At 42.3% G+C, this 16,311-nt stretch overlaps 1 protein-coding gene across 1 annotated transcript in view; it reads right to left on the bottom strand.

The window, feature by feature from the left end:
- Positions 1–1,362: 1,362 nt before the first annotated feature.
- LOC149173625 (subtilisin-like protease SBT5.4) overlaps positions 1,363–16,311 on the bottom strand; it is a 36,250-nt gene continuing 21,301 nt past the window's right edge. Inside the window, exon 4 of the mRNA XM_089426763.1 lies at positions 1,363–1,470. Within this exon, the coding sequence (XP_089282889.1) occupies positions 1,363–1,470 (108 nt within the window). The remainder of the gene's footprint in view (positions 1,471–16,311) is intronic.

Consider the following 16,311-nt stretch of genomic DNA (forward strand, 5'->3'; position numbering starts at 1 on the left):
TCACTTCGCTTAGAATTGTAAACCTTGATCAGTGCATTTTCAAGCACTTTCTTGAATGCCTCCATTGTCCCATTAGCTTGTGGGTGATAAGGTGCGCTCTTCTGGTGATACACATGAAATTACTCCGTTAGTGCGTTGATCGTCTCATTTAGGGAGTGCGTACCTTGATCACTCATCAAGATATTTGGACATCCACATTGCATGAGTACATGCTCAAATAGAAACTTTGCGACAGTCACGCCCATGCAATCCTTCACTGGCTGCGCTTCTGCCCAATGAGTCAAGTATTCCGTCATAGTGATAATGTACCTCGCGCTTGTCTTTCCTTGGGGCTGAATGGGTCCTACAAAATCTATTGCCCACTTTTCGAAGGGTTGCAATGTCATTTGTGGATTCAAAGGCATTTCATCCCTTCGTGATGGCCTACCTGTTCTTTGACATACATCACACGCCTTGCAATATGCTTTTGAATCTTGATGAAGGGTTGGCCACCACAACCTGACATGTATAATCTTCTGTGCGGTTTCTCTCCCTGCATAATGTCCTCCTGTGGTGCCCCCATGAGCATTCACGAGGATGCTGCTTCGTTCAAACTCAGGTACATACCTTCACAATATCTCATCAGTTCCCATCTTGTATAAATGCCCAACAATGATAGAGAAATCTGTCGCACGCACCACTAATTCCTTCTTTTGCTAGATAGAGTATTCTTTTGGTGCAGATCCTGTTGTTAGGAAGTGTATTATATCCTCGAAATGACCATCTGTGACACACACTGCAAATAGCTGTGCGTCAGGCAAATCCTTCTTCCAAGTTAGTAGGTTCCTCCCCTATTTCAATGCGCGACAGATGGTCTGGTCCCGCGTTCAAGCGTCCAGGCTTCACAACAACTTCATAATCGTATTCTTGGAACAATAAGAGCTATCTACAAATTCACCCCCCCAATGCAGGCTTATTGACTAGGTACTTCAGCGCGGAGTGGTCTGTATACATCATAAAGTGGCCTCCTAGCAAGTAGTGTTGATACTTCTAGAGCACATACACCATAGCTAGCCCTTCACATTTAGTGGTAGAATAGTTCTTCTCCTTTTTAGATAATCTGTAACTTGCGAATGCGATAGGGTGGTCCAAGCCTTCTCCACCATCCTACGTTAGTATTTCCCCAGCACTATACACGACGCGTCGACATGTACATGAAACTCTTTCTTCCAGTTCGGGAAGACTCGAATTGGCGCGGTGACCATATTTTCTTTCAATATATCCAAGCTTTTCTTACAGTCATCATTCTAGCAGAATGTGACATCCTTCTTCAACAATTTTTCCATCAGCACGGTTATCTGGGCATAGCCTTTGATAAACTTCCTATAATATCCTGTATGTCCCATAGTAACGCGCAGCTGTTTCACACTCCTCAATGCTTCCAAGTTTAGAGTCACCACGATCTTCACGGGCTCTTCCATCAGCCCTTGTCTGCAAACCACATTCCCCAATAGGTTCCCAAAAGGAACGCAAAACAGACACTTCTTGAGATTGAGCGTGATCTAGTATCTTCGACAAGTATCCAGCATCAACCGCAAGCTCGCTACATGGCACTTAACTAGCCCAAATACAGTTCAGTCTCAAAATAGACCTCCAGGAACTTATGAATAAATTCTTTGAATGTCGTGACAACCACGTGTGAAAAGATAACAAGCACACTCTTCAACCCAAACAGCATCACGGTGTATTGAAAGCAACCCCACTCAGTCGCGAAGGTTGTCTTGCTCCTATGTTCCGGTGAAATTTTGATTTCGTGGTACCCATAGAACCCATCAGTGAAGGAGTATGCCTCCTATCCACCTACATTGTCCAACACTTCATCCGTGAATGGAGTTGGGAAAGGATCATGCACACAACTGTCAGTTAATTTTATGAGATTCACGCATATCCTTATCTCATACTTCTGCTTCTTCTCTTGCACCACCATTGGTCTTACCCAATCAGATTCTTCCATAGGCTCAATGATACCTGCTGCTAGCATTTTGTCTAGCTCTAAGCAGACTTTCTCCTTGTATTTCAGATTTAGGCGGTAAGGCCTCTGCTTAACTGGCTTTGCGTCAGGCTTCAACGTGATCTTCATCACTCCTAGAGATCTGATTATTACTCTCAGATCCGTAAGCTTGGTAGGGAATAAGCCCTGGTATTCGTGGAGCAATTCAGTGACCTTATCCACCGTCACATCATCCCAGTAGTCTGCAATCTTCGCAAATTTGGGTTCTGCCTCCGTACCAATGTTCACCTGTTTAGTTTTCAACGGCGCGGTTATATCAGGGTTCTCAATCTGTGGTCCTTAAACCTTACGGTGGCCTTCTATTTTTGGAATGTTAATCTTTTGTGGATCTTCATACTCCTCTTCAATAGTTACATTATAACATTCTAGCACGCGACTCTGCTGTGTAGCCCATTCAGGGTGAATCAGATCTAGAGGATCCTGTGGTGTCCTAAGGATGGTTGCTTTCACCTCTTGTAGCGCTTCATCAATACTGTCAAACCCATCCTCAAAATTGAATGTCATCATGAATCCTTCACACAGGATATCCCATTCACCTGTCCCATGGCAAAGTTCTATTTCTATATACCAATTCATTGGGATAACATCTAGGGTATGACGGAACAGGTGCACCCGCTCAAGTTGTGGATTTTCTCCATAGGCCTATGTCCATTTGGCCAGATTCGAGCATGGATCATCCTATCCATCGTACTTGTCTATCAATCACATCTTAGGCTTCCCAAACCGTGCTCTCATCATCCTCCTACATCTGCGCCAATCATCAAAGCTTCCCTTGTGCGTACCTCACCATCTTGTGGGCGTAGCACACAGCGCCCAGTCCAAGGCTTGGAAGCATTGTTTTTCTGGCACCTCTCTTTCAAATGCATCCAAAAAGGAATCTACCTCATTTATACCATCATAAGTAGGAATATTTCTTACTTTTGACAACACGCAGCACAACGATCGGGTCATCATGTTGCAATTCAACGTAGTTACTTCATGTAACCGATTCTGCTAGCATTCTATTTCTTTGTCGGAGTCTGAAGTGAAGGAACTCTCGCGCTCGCATGCAATCCATCCATCCATGGTAGGATTCACCCAGTGTTGGTCTCGGGCTATTATCTTATAGATGCAGGCTAGATCATCATCACTCTTATAATCGCGGATTGGTTCTGTATAGCACGATCCTTCAGTAAGATCTAGGGGTATTATTACGCGCAGTGATTTATTCTCAAAGATCATCTTTCACTTCTTCAGATTGATTACCCCATTCATATCAGTAGCCTAGTCAATTCCCAAGACCACAGGGTAGGGATTGCTATCATCCACAATCTCTATTACTTCAAAATCTGCCAGCATGCTCGCTCCCTCAATATCGACAGTCACTCCCTGCAGTCACCCCATGGGTATGATTTTCTGCTAATTCACCATCCTTAGCTAAATTGGATACCACTGCAGTTCAGGTCTCCCCATTCGCTCCCAAGTCTATTTCAGCAAAACATTCTCATCTGACCCTAGGTCCAAAATGGCCTGATCCATTTCATACTCTCCTATTTGCGTGGTCAGTCTCATCTCCCATCCCTTCCTTGTCTTATGGTTGCCAATATTTTGTACTACGTGCGGCTCACCTGGCGCAGTGCCAGCGCATCTATTGATGAGTTCTTGTAGCCCTTTTACAACCTTACTGTCGTGCAGCAACTTCATACAGGTTTCTAGGAAATTTGTTAGCATAAAAGGGGCCATCTCTGGCTCAGTCTTATCCTTTCTTCCTGAGGTGGAGGCTTCAATGAAGCTCTTCTTAGCTTCCATGAATGCTTCACGCGTGTGCTCCAAATCAAACTTAGCCTCTTTCATTGGGGCTTTGCGAACCCAGGTATTGTCTTCCGGTTGTTTCCCCTTGGCATCTCCTGTCGTGATTCCACTCCAAAGCACTATATTTATGTTCAAAACTTCCTCACGTGGCTCAAACCTCATCATCTGCAGGTTCTGAGTCAGGGGAGGTGGTAGTGCTCCTTTGTCACATATCCTAGCTATCAACATAGGACAATCTTCTATTTCATGATCAAACAGCGTGCAATACTTGCACGATGGATGCATTGGATTAGTGCAATAGTGGGCAAAGTGTCCCGGTCCTTGGCAATTGTAGCAAATCAATTGTCCTTGACCTCTACTAGGTCCTCCTCCACGTCGGCCTTGTTTGCGCCCCTGAAATCCTGTTCACGCCATCCCTGCATTCTGGTCAAGGGGCCGCATTTTGGCTTGAACCCTGTAGGCAGGAGTTCTGTCCATCATTAATTCATAGCTCTTGCAAGTATGCTCATCATGTCCTATCAACCTACAAAAGTTGCAGAGCAACTATTGCGGTGCTTCACATACTTTTGTAGCAAGTGACAGTAATCCATGGCATGTTTTCTGGCTACCTGACAGATAGCGCACCATAAAGTAGGTGTTGCGCTAGTTCCTACTTGAGCTTCCAGCCTTAAAGGCATTGGTCCTCCTCCTGCAAGTTAATTTGTAAAGACTGGGCAGTGGTCTTTGTCATGACCCTGACTTTTGCATTTCAAACACCATACCTCTTCGTGGACCTCTGGCCGAACCATCCTGTCCTGCTTCAAACTTTGCATCTCAAGGCACAAATTCTTCAGTTGTGCATGGATCTGCTGGACTCCTAGATTAGGATCCTACATCAGAGTCTCATGTAGTCTCATGGAAATCTCCAAGGCCTCTACCTGAGTTTTTATCTTTTGCTGCGATAGTGCACTCCTTAAGTGTGGAAGTAGTGAATCCACAAACCACTCGCTATGCTGCCCATCTGTCAAATTCATGTTGGCTTCACAATCGTACATTTTAGCCTCTGATCCATTTCCCACGGCATCTCACCTGGTTACATCGTGATCTCTTTGAATCCCACTGTTATCACTCAAAACTTTTCCCTATAAGTTCTTAGAAGAAGGAAAGGACCGAGGTAACCACAAACCAATCTTTTAAGTATAGGCTCTAGCCAACCTATGAATCAGAGAGGGCTCTCTCTACATGATTTAGCTTTGTTTGCTAGGATTTTAGGCTAGTTCTAAAGGTTCAGGGGGTTTTGATTTGTATTGAAGGTTGGATGGTGGAATCCTTAAAACAGATGGATAGATAGATGTCTTTGGACCATTGGGCTATGGAGTCAAAGGAGGAAAGCAGAACTGGAATTAACTCCCTAAAGGGAGTGTTCAAAGGGCAAGCTAGCAGAGTAAAGTGTAGGTTTTTGGGTCAAATGGGTGAAATGATCTTAACCAGGGTGAGAGAGCACTTAAGAATTCTCAGATCAAGATTAAAATGAGGAACAAAGGATCATCATGAACAAAGGGCAATTAAGAATCCTTTTCTATAGACCACAGGGAGACTACCTAGACTAAAGAGCAATCGAGAATTCCTTAATTTAGATAATTAGCAGAAAACATTAAAATACATAATAGTTAAAATAGAGTGCAATGAAGAAAATTCTGAGATATCATTCTATATTATGGCATTCAGATTTCAGATACATTAAAGATTGTGGAAAAACTTTTAAAGAAAAATAACAACATAAGAGAAAATACATGTCTGCACTTCGCTCTACACATGAATCCAGTGAAATGTCTTATCTTTATCCATTAATCCATCTTGCTGGTCCAAACAATGATACAATAGCTTACAACCTTTTATCAAAAAGGTCTATAGAAATTTCTAAGAATCCACCCTACATACTTCGAATGGTGAAGTATTTATACAAGAATTATTACAAAATATGTCAAAACAAACTTGATATTTATTCTAGGAAATACAAATATCTTCTTGCAAGAAGATAGAGACAGCTATTCAACTGTTTCATGATGTCCCTTTTATTGTGGTACTATTGGCTTTTATGGTTGGATTTGTAGCCCTTTATGCTGGCTTGCTACTATGGTCTTTTACGCTGGAATCTTCTTCAACTTTTATCTTTCACCAAATACTCTTTGACCCTAATACTCTTTGACCCTATTGTCCTATTTTCATCTATTTACTTAGCTACTCTATTTTTATTGTGCAGTAACTTTTTACTATAAATTTCTTACAGTAAATCAGTGATGCTTTCCCACCATTCTGCATCAAGTAATTTGACATTCATCATCCTTTGGTATACCTCATTAGCCTCAGTATACTTTGTTGTTGGGAAAAGTATCCAATACGGAATGACCCTATCCCACTCTAAGGGTGATAGTACCTCAGCAACAATCAAAGCAAATCTATTCAAGATTACTTCTTTATGAGATGTAAGGGAGAGGAGAAAGAGATACACTAACCGTTATCTTCTGCTAATGATTGATCCAATCTTCCCTCTTTGCTGCTTGCTCCCAGCTCCTTGCTCTTTCACTGGCCCAGCTACACAAAGATCCTGCAAAAGCACAAGAAAGGGAAACTACAAGAAGCATACATCCATAATTGATTCAAGGATTAGAATGAATCAAATATACAAGCATCAATACGCCATTGAGGCACATGCATATAGAAGAACCTCAAATGCTTTATTAATGGAAGAAGTAAAGTTCTGAGAGTGTTACAACCATAAGAGGCCCAATCCAGCAACACCTCCCAGCAGAAAGAAATCTCCTCTTCACCTCCTTCAAGAAAATCACCCAATAGTTCTATACTCAAACCAACAGCACTTCCTTACATTCACAAGATTCCCACCCCCCTAGACCTCATGAGAGAGCTCTATATATAGGAGATTTGGAGAAAGGATGAGTCAGCTTGAGGCTGGCATGAAGCTGACTAGTGTCCTCTCCCACTTCAGTTATTCTTCAGTTCTTGAGTCCACTTGGAGTTTCTTGCTTCCACTTGGAGATCTAGATCCTCTTACTCATCACAAGGCGAATTCCCTGATCCAAGTGTCATTTTGGAAGCTTCCTGGGCATTTGACACCTTGAGGAATGACTGTGCCACTTGGCCAATCTCGCCCAGCGCAGGTAGCCTTCATTGCTTTTGACATTCAGTGCAGGTACAGAGTGGAGCTGTTGACATTCAGCGCAGATGCTCAGTGGAGCAGTTGACATTCAGCGCAGATGCTCAGTGGAGTAGTTGACATGATCCAGAATTAGCTTGTTTTTGAGTGTTTTCAGGTGGAGAACTGATATTTAGTGCTGTGGTTTGTTGACCTTGTTCCTCTAGGGGTAGGAACAACATGTTTAGGGACTTTGGATCCCTTAGATTATTGACATTTCATGCTTCATGCTGTAAGGCACAAAAATGTCTATAACAGTTGCCCCCTAAAGTATGAGGTCGTTTACCGGGTGAAATGCTTTATCAGGAGGATCCGAAGTTCATTCAATCGCTGAGAGGTGACCTGTAATAAAATATAATACAATACATTATTTTTCATTCTGCTTTCATGATCTAGCTGAGGCAGGCATTCCCATGCTCAGCTTTTATAAATTCATTTTAGTACATAGAACAGACGACCGTCTGATGGTAGACTGATAATTCTCTGCTGAAATTATCATCCTTTGAATAGGATGATCATCTGCTGCAATGATGTACATATCAAATATCTTTATTTTTCCTGAATATATATCGCAACCCGGATGGATGAAACTAGACCCGGGGTCTTCAAACTCGTTCGATCTTCACTCTAAGTACAAGTCGATCCATGTGAGAATTGCGCTGAAGTCAAACATGGAAAGACATCGCTTGATTACCGGTCAATAATGTAAACCGTTAACAAGCGCGAGAGGAATCACCGATAATGATAATGACCCTCAAGGTACTGCAGTACAATTCACGTGGTGTGAATATAGGACTTGGCGTCGAACACCGCGCAAAATCTTCTGGTCGAAGGTCATTGATGTATACCTGTCGCCGGAAGTGAGAAACTTGCCATTGAGGCATGCAAGCTTCAAAGTACTGGGGGGTTTGTCCCTAAATCAACTTCTTGGATAATGAGCTGAAGTCGACAAGAAGCGATCCGTCAAAGGAGGGCCTTAATGAATCCCACATCAGTGACACGTAACGGAGCTAATGATTTTAGTGGAGGTGAAAACAATCTGTGAAATATGATTCAGGGTGGCGATCATGGGTGGATGAAGGATAATGTATGGCAGTGGATGGGACACGGTTGACTCTTTCTGAACAACATCTCTTGAACATATAACGACACTGATGTGATGGATCGGTAGCATTACCCCAAATGTGGATGGTTTGGCGAAGATCATGGTGATGAGACCGGTGAATGAAACAACCCAACCCGATGTGATACGGAGGACAAAGTGTCATGTTCAAGAGCGACTTGCTACCATTAAAGCTTTGAGGTTCTCCCAATTTTTCCCCAGTCATTTCTGACCAGTACCTCTTTATTTTTGTCAAGCTTGAGGAGGATAACATATGCTTGTTCTATAACTTGCCCTTCGGGCAAGCCCATCGCTATGTTTTAACGAGCTTAGCGATAGGGAAACTCGTTCTCGTCTAAAGACAAGTTTGTCGCTATTTAATCATTTTAACGAGTCTAACGACAAGGAAAGCTCGGTCCTTTTCATTTTTAGAGAGTCTGAAAATGTACAAAAAGTTAACTCCAAAATTCCTTTTTCGTCATCTAATCCCTTAAGTCCGAAAAAGTATAAAACAATACAGAAGGGATGAGTTTTCGATAACTTTAACGAGCCGAATAAAACAAGCGCTCGACCTTTTTGTGTAATAATCCCTCAGGTCCAAAAAGATTAAAATCTAGAGGAGGGATAGCTCTTCCGGTCACTTTAACGAGCTGGAAGGCCAAAACTCGGCAAACTTTTCATATTTTACGAGTCAGTTGAAAAGAGCTTAAAGAAGACTCGTCTTTTGAGGAACGAGTGCTGAACAGGGATAGCAACTGATTCCAGGTACAGGTTGGAATTTTCCAATCACGGCAGTGTCACAAGGATGGCTAGGTGAAATCACTCTTCGCAGCTGTTCCTCAAAATGGGTAAACAATCATATCGAGGTGAACGATCGGCCAAATGAAAGTGGAGGTGGCAGGTGCAAACACGACCAAGGCTTTTATGGCTGATAAATTTACGATCACAGCGGTTATTTACCGGGATGGGTTCATTTTTTAGTTAAAAATGAGCTTAAACTCTGGAGGAAACATTTCTCACTGCTTATATTTATTTTTTAACGAGCATGAAGACCGCGTTAAAACTGCTCAGATCTTGCGTTTATTTTTTAACGAGCATGAACTTTATGCTAAAACTGCTCGATGATAAGTTTGCATGCCCCCAGCATAACAACGCAAATCGAGGTGCATGCCCCCCAAGCTTCATTGCATTCAACTTGGTGGTTGGAATGAAGGTTTACCTTTGAGATTTGGAAAGGGGATTGTTTTCATTTTTTAATGAGGTTGACATAGTAAATGAACTATCCTCATGACTCCTTGTTTCATTTTTTAACGAGGTTGACACGAGATAAGAACCGTCCTCGGAGCCCACTGTATTTACAGTATTTCTATTAGGGTGATGATCCACGCTGACAAAATGTTTAGGAATCTTCCGAATCCATTAGATATAGAAGATTTCATATTGTAGGTTTCCACTGTGGCCACTTCCGTCAGATTACTTGCAGGCGGTAGGGCAAAAGTACCCATTAAGGCAGGGTCTTTTAGGAGGCCTACTCCAATATTTTGAAGCGAATGATTGCTTCCATGGATCATTGGAATGCTTCCCGCAACTTGTGAACTATCGGGGAGGAAAGTTTGTTGGTCGACGACTGTAATTCCTCCTTGAAAGGGAAATGCAATCTTCCTGAAGTAGGTCGACACAACTGCGGCCATGGCATATATCCAGGGCCTTCCCAGTAGGATGTTGTAATCGAGGTTTCCGTCGATTACTTCAACATCAACTTCTATTGTTTTGCCCCCAAGCTCAACTTGCAAGTTACTTAAAATCCCGTATGGAGTGTATGATCGTCCATCAAATGCTTTTAACATCGTCGACGATTTCGACAAGGGTGGTGAGCCTAAATTTTTCCAGCAACTCATCGACATAATACATGTAGATGCCCCCTCATCAATAATTGTCCGATGAACAGTTTTGTTGAGGGCTTTCACTTGAATAAGGAAAGCTAGTTGAGCTGGTAACTGAGGGTCATATCCTTTATGATCAAAGGCCACGAGATTGGAATCCATTGGGCCAATCCCACCTATTGCTGATAATAAAGCTTGCTCTTGGGAGGGGTAATTTTGCGGTACCTCGAGTGTCGACATAGGGGACGAAGATTGAGCCAGGTCCTCTATTATATTATAATTCCGTGTTATTTTTGCACGAGGATTAAGTGTCGATTTGGGTACTACTCCCTTTGGCGACTTTATCATCTGTTCAGGAATGATGGGTGGCACAACTTTGGTCAAAGTTGTCGTCGAACTACTAGGTTGTTCATCAGCCTTGTTATTCGACCGCTGTGGATTCCCATAATCTTTATTCCTTGTCAAAGCATCATTCTGCTGCTTTGAGGTAGACAAGATAAGCACTTGGGATCGGGAAGTATTTTGATTAGCAACCAGATTTTGACCTCGATTAGGAAACGGATCAGTCAATACTGCTGGGGTTTTTGAACTCTTAAAGAGTTTCTTAACTTCAGCTATATGTGGACAATCTTTCGTCCAATGATCCTCATCGCATATATGACACCCTGCTGGGGGTTTCCTTTTTCTCCCTTTCTTTTTCTTCTTGCCCCCTGGTTGCTTCAGTTGTTTGCCCTTTTCGATCGACATGGCATTTACTTCCGAGGCAAGAAGTTCCTCATTTGCATTTTTACTAGAAATTTGGTGTTGTTTGCCAAACACACCATCGTTGGCGCGAGAGTCATTGTTTGATTTAGGAGGAGGAGGAATTGAGAATTCCGGTCTAGGGGTGTCAGGTATTTTATCATAGAGCGTGCCGGACTGAGTATATACTAAGTCTAGATATTGTGCACGAGCAATAACTTGCTCCTCCGTTACGACTCCCCCCTTGGCCACATCTTCCATTATGGCAGGAAGTAACGACTTTATAGACCATTCAGCTAACAGCTGATCTGGAACGTAAGTCTTTACCATCCTGCGACGACGATGCCACTCATGTATATGATCGGATATATGTGTGGCTGTCGTCTGCTTAAAGTTGGTTAAGATTTTCGTTCCAGTTTCATACCTTATCGGTAATTGAAAATGGGTTAAGAAAGTCGTGGCTAGGGAGCTAAAATTGTCGAACGAGGCTCTAGGTAATTCAATATACCATTTAGCCGCTGGACCTGTCAATGTCCTCTGAAAAAGGCGAAGCCTTATCAAATCATCGTTCAGGGTGTTCGACGAGCACCACAGATGAAAAGTCATCACGTGATTCGACGGGTCTTCACCTGGATTTCCATTGAATTTAGGAATGTCTGATGGAAGTTTATGCGGAATCGCTGGCCACCAAGGGGCATAAGCAATTGGATCATTCGTCAGCCGGTTTAGATCTGGTAATTCTAGAGTTGCTACAAAGGGCAACTGTTGACTCAGGTTAGGCGGAGCATACCCAGGATAAGATGGAATCGCCTGAGCATTAGGTCTTTGCATACCAGCATAATGTATTTGATGCTGGCAACTTTGACAAGTTTGATGGGCACAACCGTTATTATGCGGTTGCCCATTACTTACAAAGACTTGTTGCTCGGGTCCTTGATATGATTGCTGGAATTGCGGTTGTTGGGTTTGAACCAGCTCCGGTTGTTGGACCATTTGCTGTTGTCCAATACTGGATGATTGACCAAGATGAGGAGTCCTAGTACTTGTTTGAGCCTGAGTCGCTCCAGATAAGGAGGCACTAACCGGAGGTTGTGATTGAGTTGTCGAGACAAGAGGCTGTTGTATGGCAACCTGAGAAACTTGGGGTTGACATACAACAGGTAGCGCTTGTACTTGCGACGCAATTAACATACCAGGTATAGTGGCGACATTCGACACAGGGTGGACTGGTTGCATTGAATATGCAACCCTTGGTTGCTGAGGCAATATCGGTACCCATCCCCTGGATGTAATTCCAGTTTGACCTGAACTTTGTTGTAAACTCCCATATGGTTGTTCTCCGAGGGGGAACAATGAAAAGACATACTGCCCCCCATATGGTGGCAATCTAGTGCTTAAAGGGTAGATTGGCCTTTGAAGACACATTGGATCAAGTTGTTGAGTTTCAACATAAGAAATACCAGATGATAATTCGGATGAAGAAATAGGAACTAACCATGTCGTCGAAACAATCTCTGATTGGACTCCAGCTTGTTGTTGACAATTTGCCGGGACAGATGGTATAACGGCGAACATTGTTGGAGTAGCAGCAGGAGGCTCTGCCGCTGCTTTGTCGGATGACACGGTCCTGGATGTCGACGGTTGTTCAGACATATTTAGTCTATCCAAAAGATTTCCTAGCGATTCTACAAGAACTTTGTGATGAAGGTAGACTAAATTCGAGGATCAACGCAGGAATAAAGGGTGATTGTTCCGTTTAAAATAAATTGTTAACGACGCTTTAGACACAACTTGCTTTTTCAGTTTTAAAGAGTCGAGAAAAAGCTAAAGATGACTCTAGTCTCCTTCGATGTTTTAACGAGCCCGAAGTGACAAATGCTCGGATGGACTTTTTCAGTTACAGAGTTTGAAAAAGGCCAAAAGAAACTGCTCTGGAGATCTAGGCAGACGGTGTGCCAAACCTTTCGCAAAACCACAGAATATGTTTTACGGTACGAGTGGTCGATCTTCGTGAATGTTGTGTTCACTGCATTGCGATCAGTAGGGCGGCCGACGCGGCTTCCTAAGGATAAAAGATATATGCCTATAGGGGTCTCCCAATATATACGCGACGGTACGTGGGAGCACAAGTCCGTATTAGTGCCACCGAATCTCAGGAGGAATCACCCACCTTCTTCGAGATCGACAGTCACTACGTTTAACGACGCCGGAACACGTCTCTAGCTTATACCTCTATGTGTTTGCGTTATGTTTCAATGCGTTGTTATGTAAATTCAATTTATTTTAAGGTTGATCTTGTTTAGCAGTTTGCCTTTATGGATCACCACGGGATGTATAGTAACACTCCTAAATGCAGTCTAAGATGATAAGCAAGCTTTTCAATCTTTCAACTTTGAAAATCTTAACTACTGAGGGAAAAGAAAGACATCATCTTTTCACACAGATCATAGAGCACACACTAATGCACTTTTCCCTAAACCAACATGCAATCTGTCAAAATGTACATGCACAATGCAGGTATTTCTTTTCTCTTTCTTAATGTTGGTGTAATACAAAAAGAAAGCTGTCGTATAATTTCGAATTCAATTTCAAGTGAAAGCAAACAAGCTTGTCCAAAATCAAAAGACACCTTAAGATTTACTTGTTTCGACACTAGAAATATATAAATTCAAACCATATGATGAAAGCAAAAGCTCAATCAGCTATGAACAGCAAACAAACTAACTCTTAAGATCAAAACGACACTTATCACAGGTCTAGATCTAAGAGGCCACAGCAAGACTAGTTCACTTTCGTTACGGGAAACTATAAATGATATAAGAAATACAGAAAGAACAAACACAGTTTCTTTATACAACCGAGGCGGAATAGTGGCAAGGAAAGTTGGTTTCAGATAGGTACATTGACTGACAATAGGCTGCAAAAACAAAGATGAAAACAGCGCAATAAACGGCAGGGAACCCCAGTAGCACTAGGCAAGACTGGTCCAGCGCAGGTGGTACACAGGCAGTTTGACCTTCAGCGCAGGTAGCCCCTTTGGGAACTGCGCTGAAATGCAGACAGCCTTCACACAGCCTGCACTGAAGAACGAAACTTTCGTTTCTCTTGGTTTCTGGGTCACAGATTGCTCAAAAATTCACAGTTTTTGGCCAAATCAGAAGCTATCAGTCAAGGACACACTAAGGGATGACAAGGAGGATGAAAAGCTATCACTAAGAGCTTATTAGATTCCTTGTGGATCAGCTCTTCAAATCATAAACTTGCCTAGAAACTGAGCTAGAGTAGCTGCCCTCTACTTTGCATTTGAAAGATCCAAATGCAGTTCGATTCGGTACTCCCTGTGTTTATGAAATGAATAGCAAAAACACAAACAACCAACAAGATACGTTCCCCAGCGGAGTCGCCAATTTGTTGTTGGGAAAAGTATCCAATACGGAATGACCCTATCCCACTCTAAGGGTGATAGTACCTCAACAACAATCAAAGCAAAGCTATTCAAGATTACTTCTTTATGAGATGTAAGGGAGAGGAGAAAGAGATCCACTAACCGTTATCTTCCGCTAATGATTGATCCAATCTTCCCTCTTTGCTGCTTGCTCCCAGCTCCTTGCTCTTTCACTGGCCTAGCTACACAAAGATCCTGCAAAAGCACAAGAAAGGGAAACTACAAGAAGTATACATCCATAATTGATTCAAGGATTAGAATGAATCAAATATACAAGCATCAATACGCCATTGAGACACATGCATATAGAAGAACCTCAAATGCTTTATTAATGGAAGAAGTAAAGTTCTGAGAGTGTTACAACCATAAGAGGCCCAATCCAGCAACACCTCCCAGCAGAAAGAAATCTCCTCTTCACCTCCTTCAAGCAAATCACCCAATAGTTCTATACTCAAACCAATAGAACTTCCTTACATTCACAAGATTCCCGCCCCCCTAGACCTCATGAGAGAGCTATATATATAGGAGATTTGGAGAAAGGATGAGTCAGCTTGAGGCTGGCATGAAGTTGACTAGTGTCCTTTCCCACTTCAGTTATTCTTCAGTTCTTGAGTCCACTTGGAGTTTCTTGCTTCCACTTGGAGATCTAGATCCTCTTACTCATCACAAGGCGAATTCCCTGATCCAAGTGTCATTTTGGAAGCTTCCTGGGCATTTGACACCTTGAGGAATGACTGTGCCACTTGGCCAATCTCGCCCAGTGCAGGTAGCATTCATTGCTTTTGACATTCAGCGCAGGTACAAAGTGGAGCAGTTGACATTCAGCGCAGATGCTTAGTGGAGCAGTTGACATGATCCAGAATTAGCTTGTTTTTGAGTGTTTTCAGGTGGAGAACTGATATTTAGTGCTGTGGTTTGCTGACCTTGTTCCTCTAGGGGTAGGAACAACATGTTTAGGGACTTTGGATCCCTTAGATTATTGACATTTCATGCTTCATGCTGTAAGGCAAAAAAATGTCTATAACATACTTGGAAAAATTAAGCTTGGTGATGAGTAAGTGTTTTACCTCATGTTGGAGGAAAAACAGGTTCTCAAATGTGTTATATAAGACTTTGCCTTTTGGTAGGGCTTTAATAGATGAAGTGCTAGCTTATTCCTTAGCCAACTTCCTAAGTCTATTATCATAGTCCTGTTGTGTCATAAGTCTGTCATTGATGACTAATGGACTGGGCAATCCTTTTTCCCTCAAAATTTGGAATTTGGCCATGAATCTATCAATGGCCACCTGCATGTTCTTGCACTTTTCCTCCAAGTTTAGCATTAGGTTCCTCTTGGAAAGAACCTTTCTTATTTTCCAAATAGTTTTAGTTATATCTTCTATATTTAGCTCCTAAAGTTCATATATGTTTTTGTTGTTAAGGAAATGGATGAGTCTATTAGCATCCTCTGGCATGTCACCTAATTCCTCCTTGACTTTTTGAATAACTACTGTAGCTATCTTTATCAATTATGTCTGTTCAAAAATAACTTGAATAGATGGCCAAACATGCTTGACGGAGTCAATGATATTGGCCCATAATAGTTCCTTGGCCTGTCCAAGGGGTTTCTCTAATGTCAAGTCTTTCTCCATTGCTTTGACTCTTTCACTCATTCTGTTGGCCTTTTGCGCCTCTTCCTTTTGCATAATTTGGGCAAGTTTGTAATCAGTTTCTAAATTTGCCACCTTTTCCTTGAGTCTGATCATTTCTATAGTCTGAATTGATATCTCTTCCATGGCTCTGATTAATTCTGCTGCTTTTTCTCCTGATGTACCTACTGCTGATGTAGACTTTGTTGTGACTGGTAGTGTTGTAGCAGGTGGAGCTGTAGGTGCTAGTGAAGTGGCCAGCGTGGAAGGGATTGTTGTAGACACTATAGGGATGAAGTTTGCAGAAGTTGATGCAATGTCAGTTTGTTTCATTTGGATTAAATTATCCAATTATTTCTCTGTTTCCTTTAGCTGATCATTGAGTTTTAGGACCAAGTCCATCAACTCTTCATCTCTGGTTTGGATCTCCAAAACTTCCAGCTTTTGAGGATGTTGCAGCTGGGGAATTTTCAATTGC

Source organism: Pinus tabuliformis, chromosome 4_2 (genome assembly GCF_031772625.1).
Source record: "Pinus tabuliformis cultivar Carrire ecotype Pingquan chromosome 4_2, CPIR1, whole genome shotgun sequence".
NCBI classification, from domain to species: Eukaryota; Viridiplantae; Streptophyta; class Pinopsida; order Pinales; family Pinaceae; genus Pinus; species Pinus tabuliformis.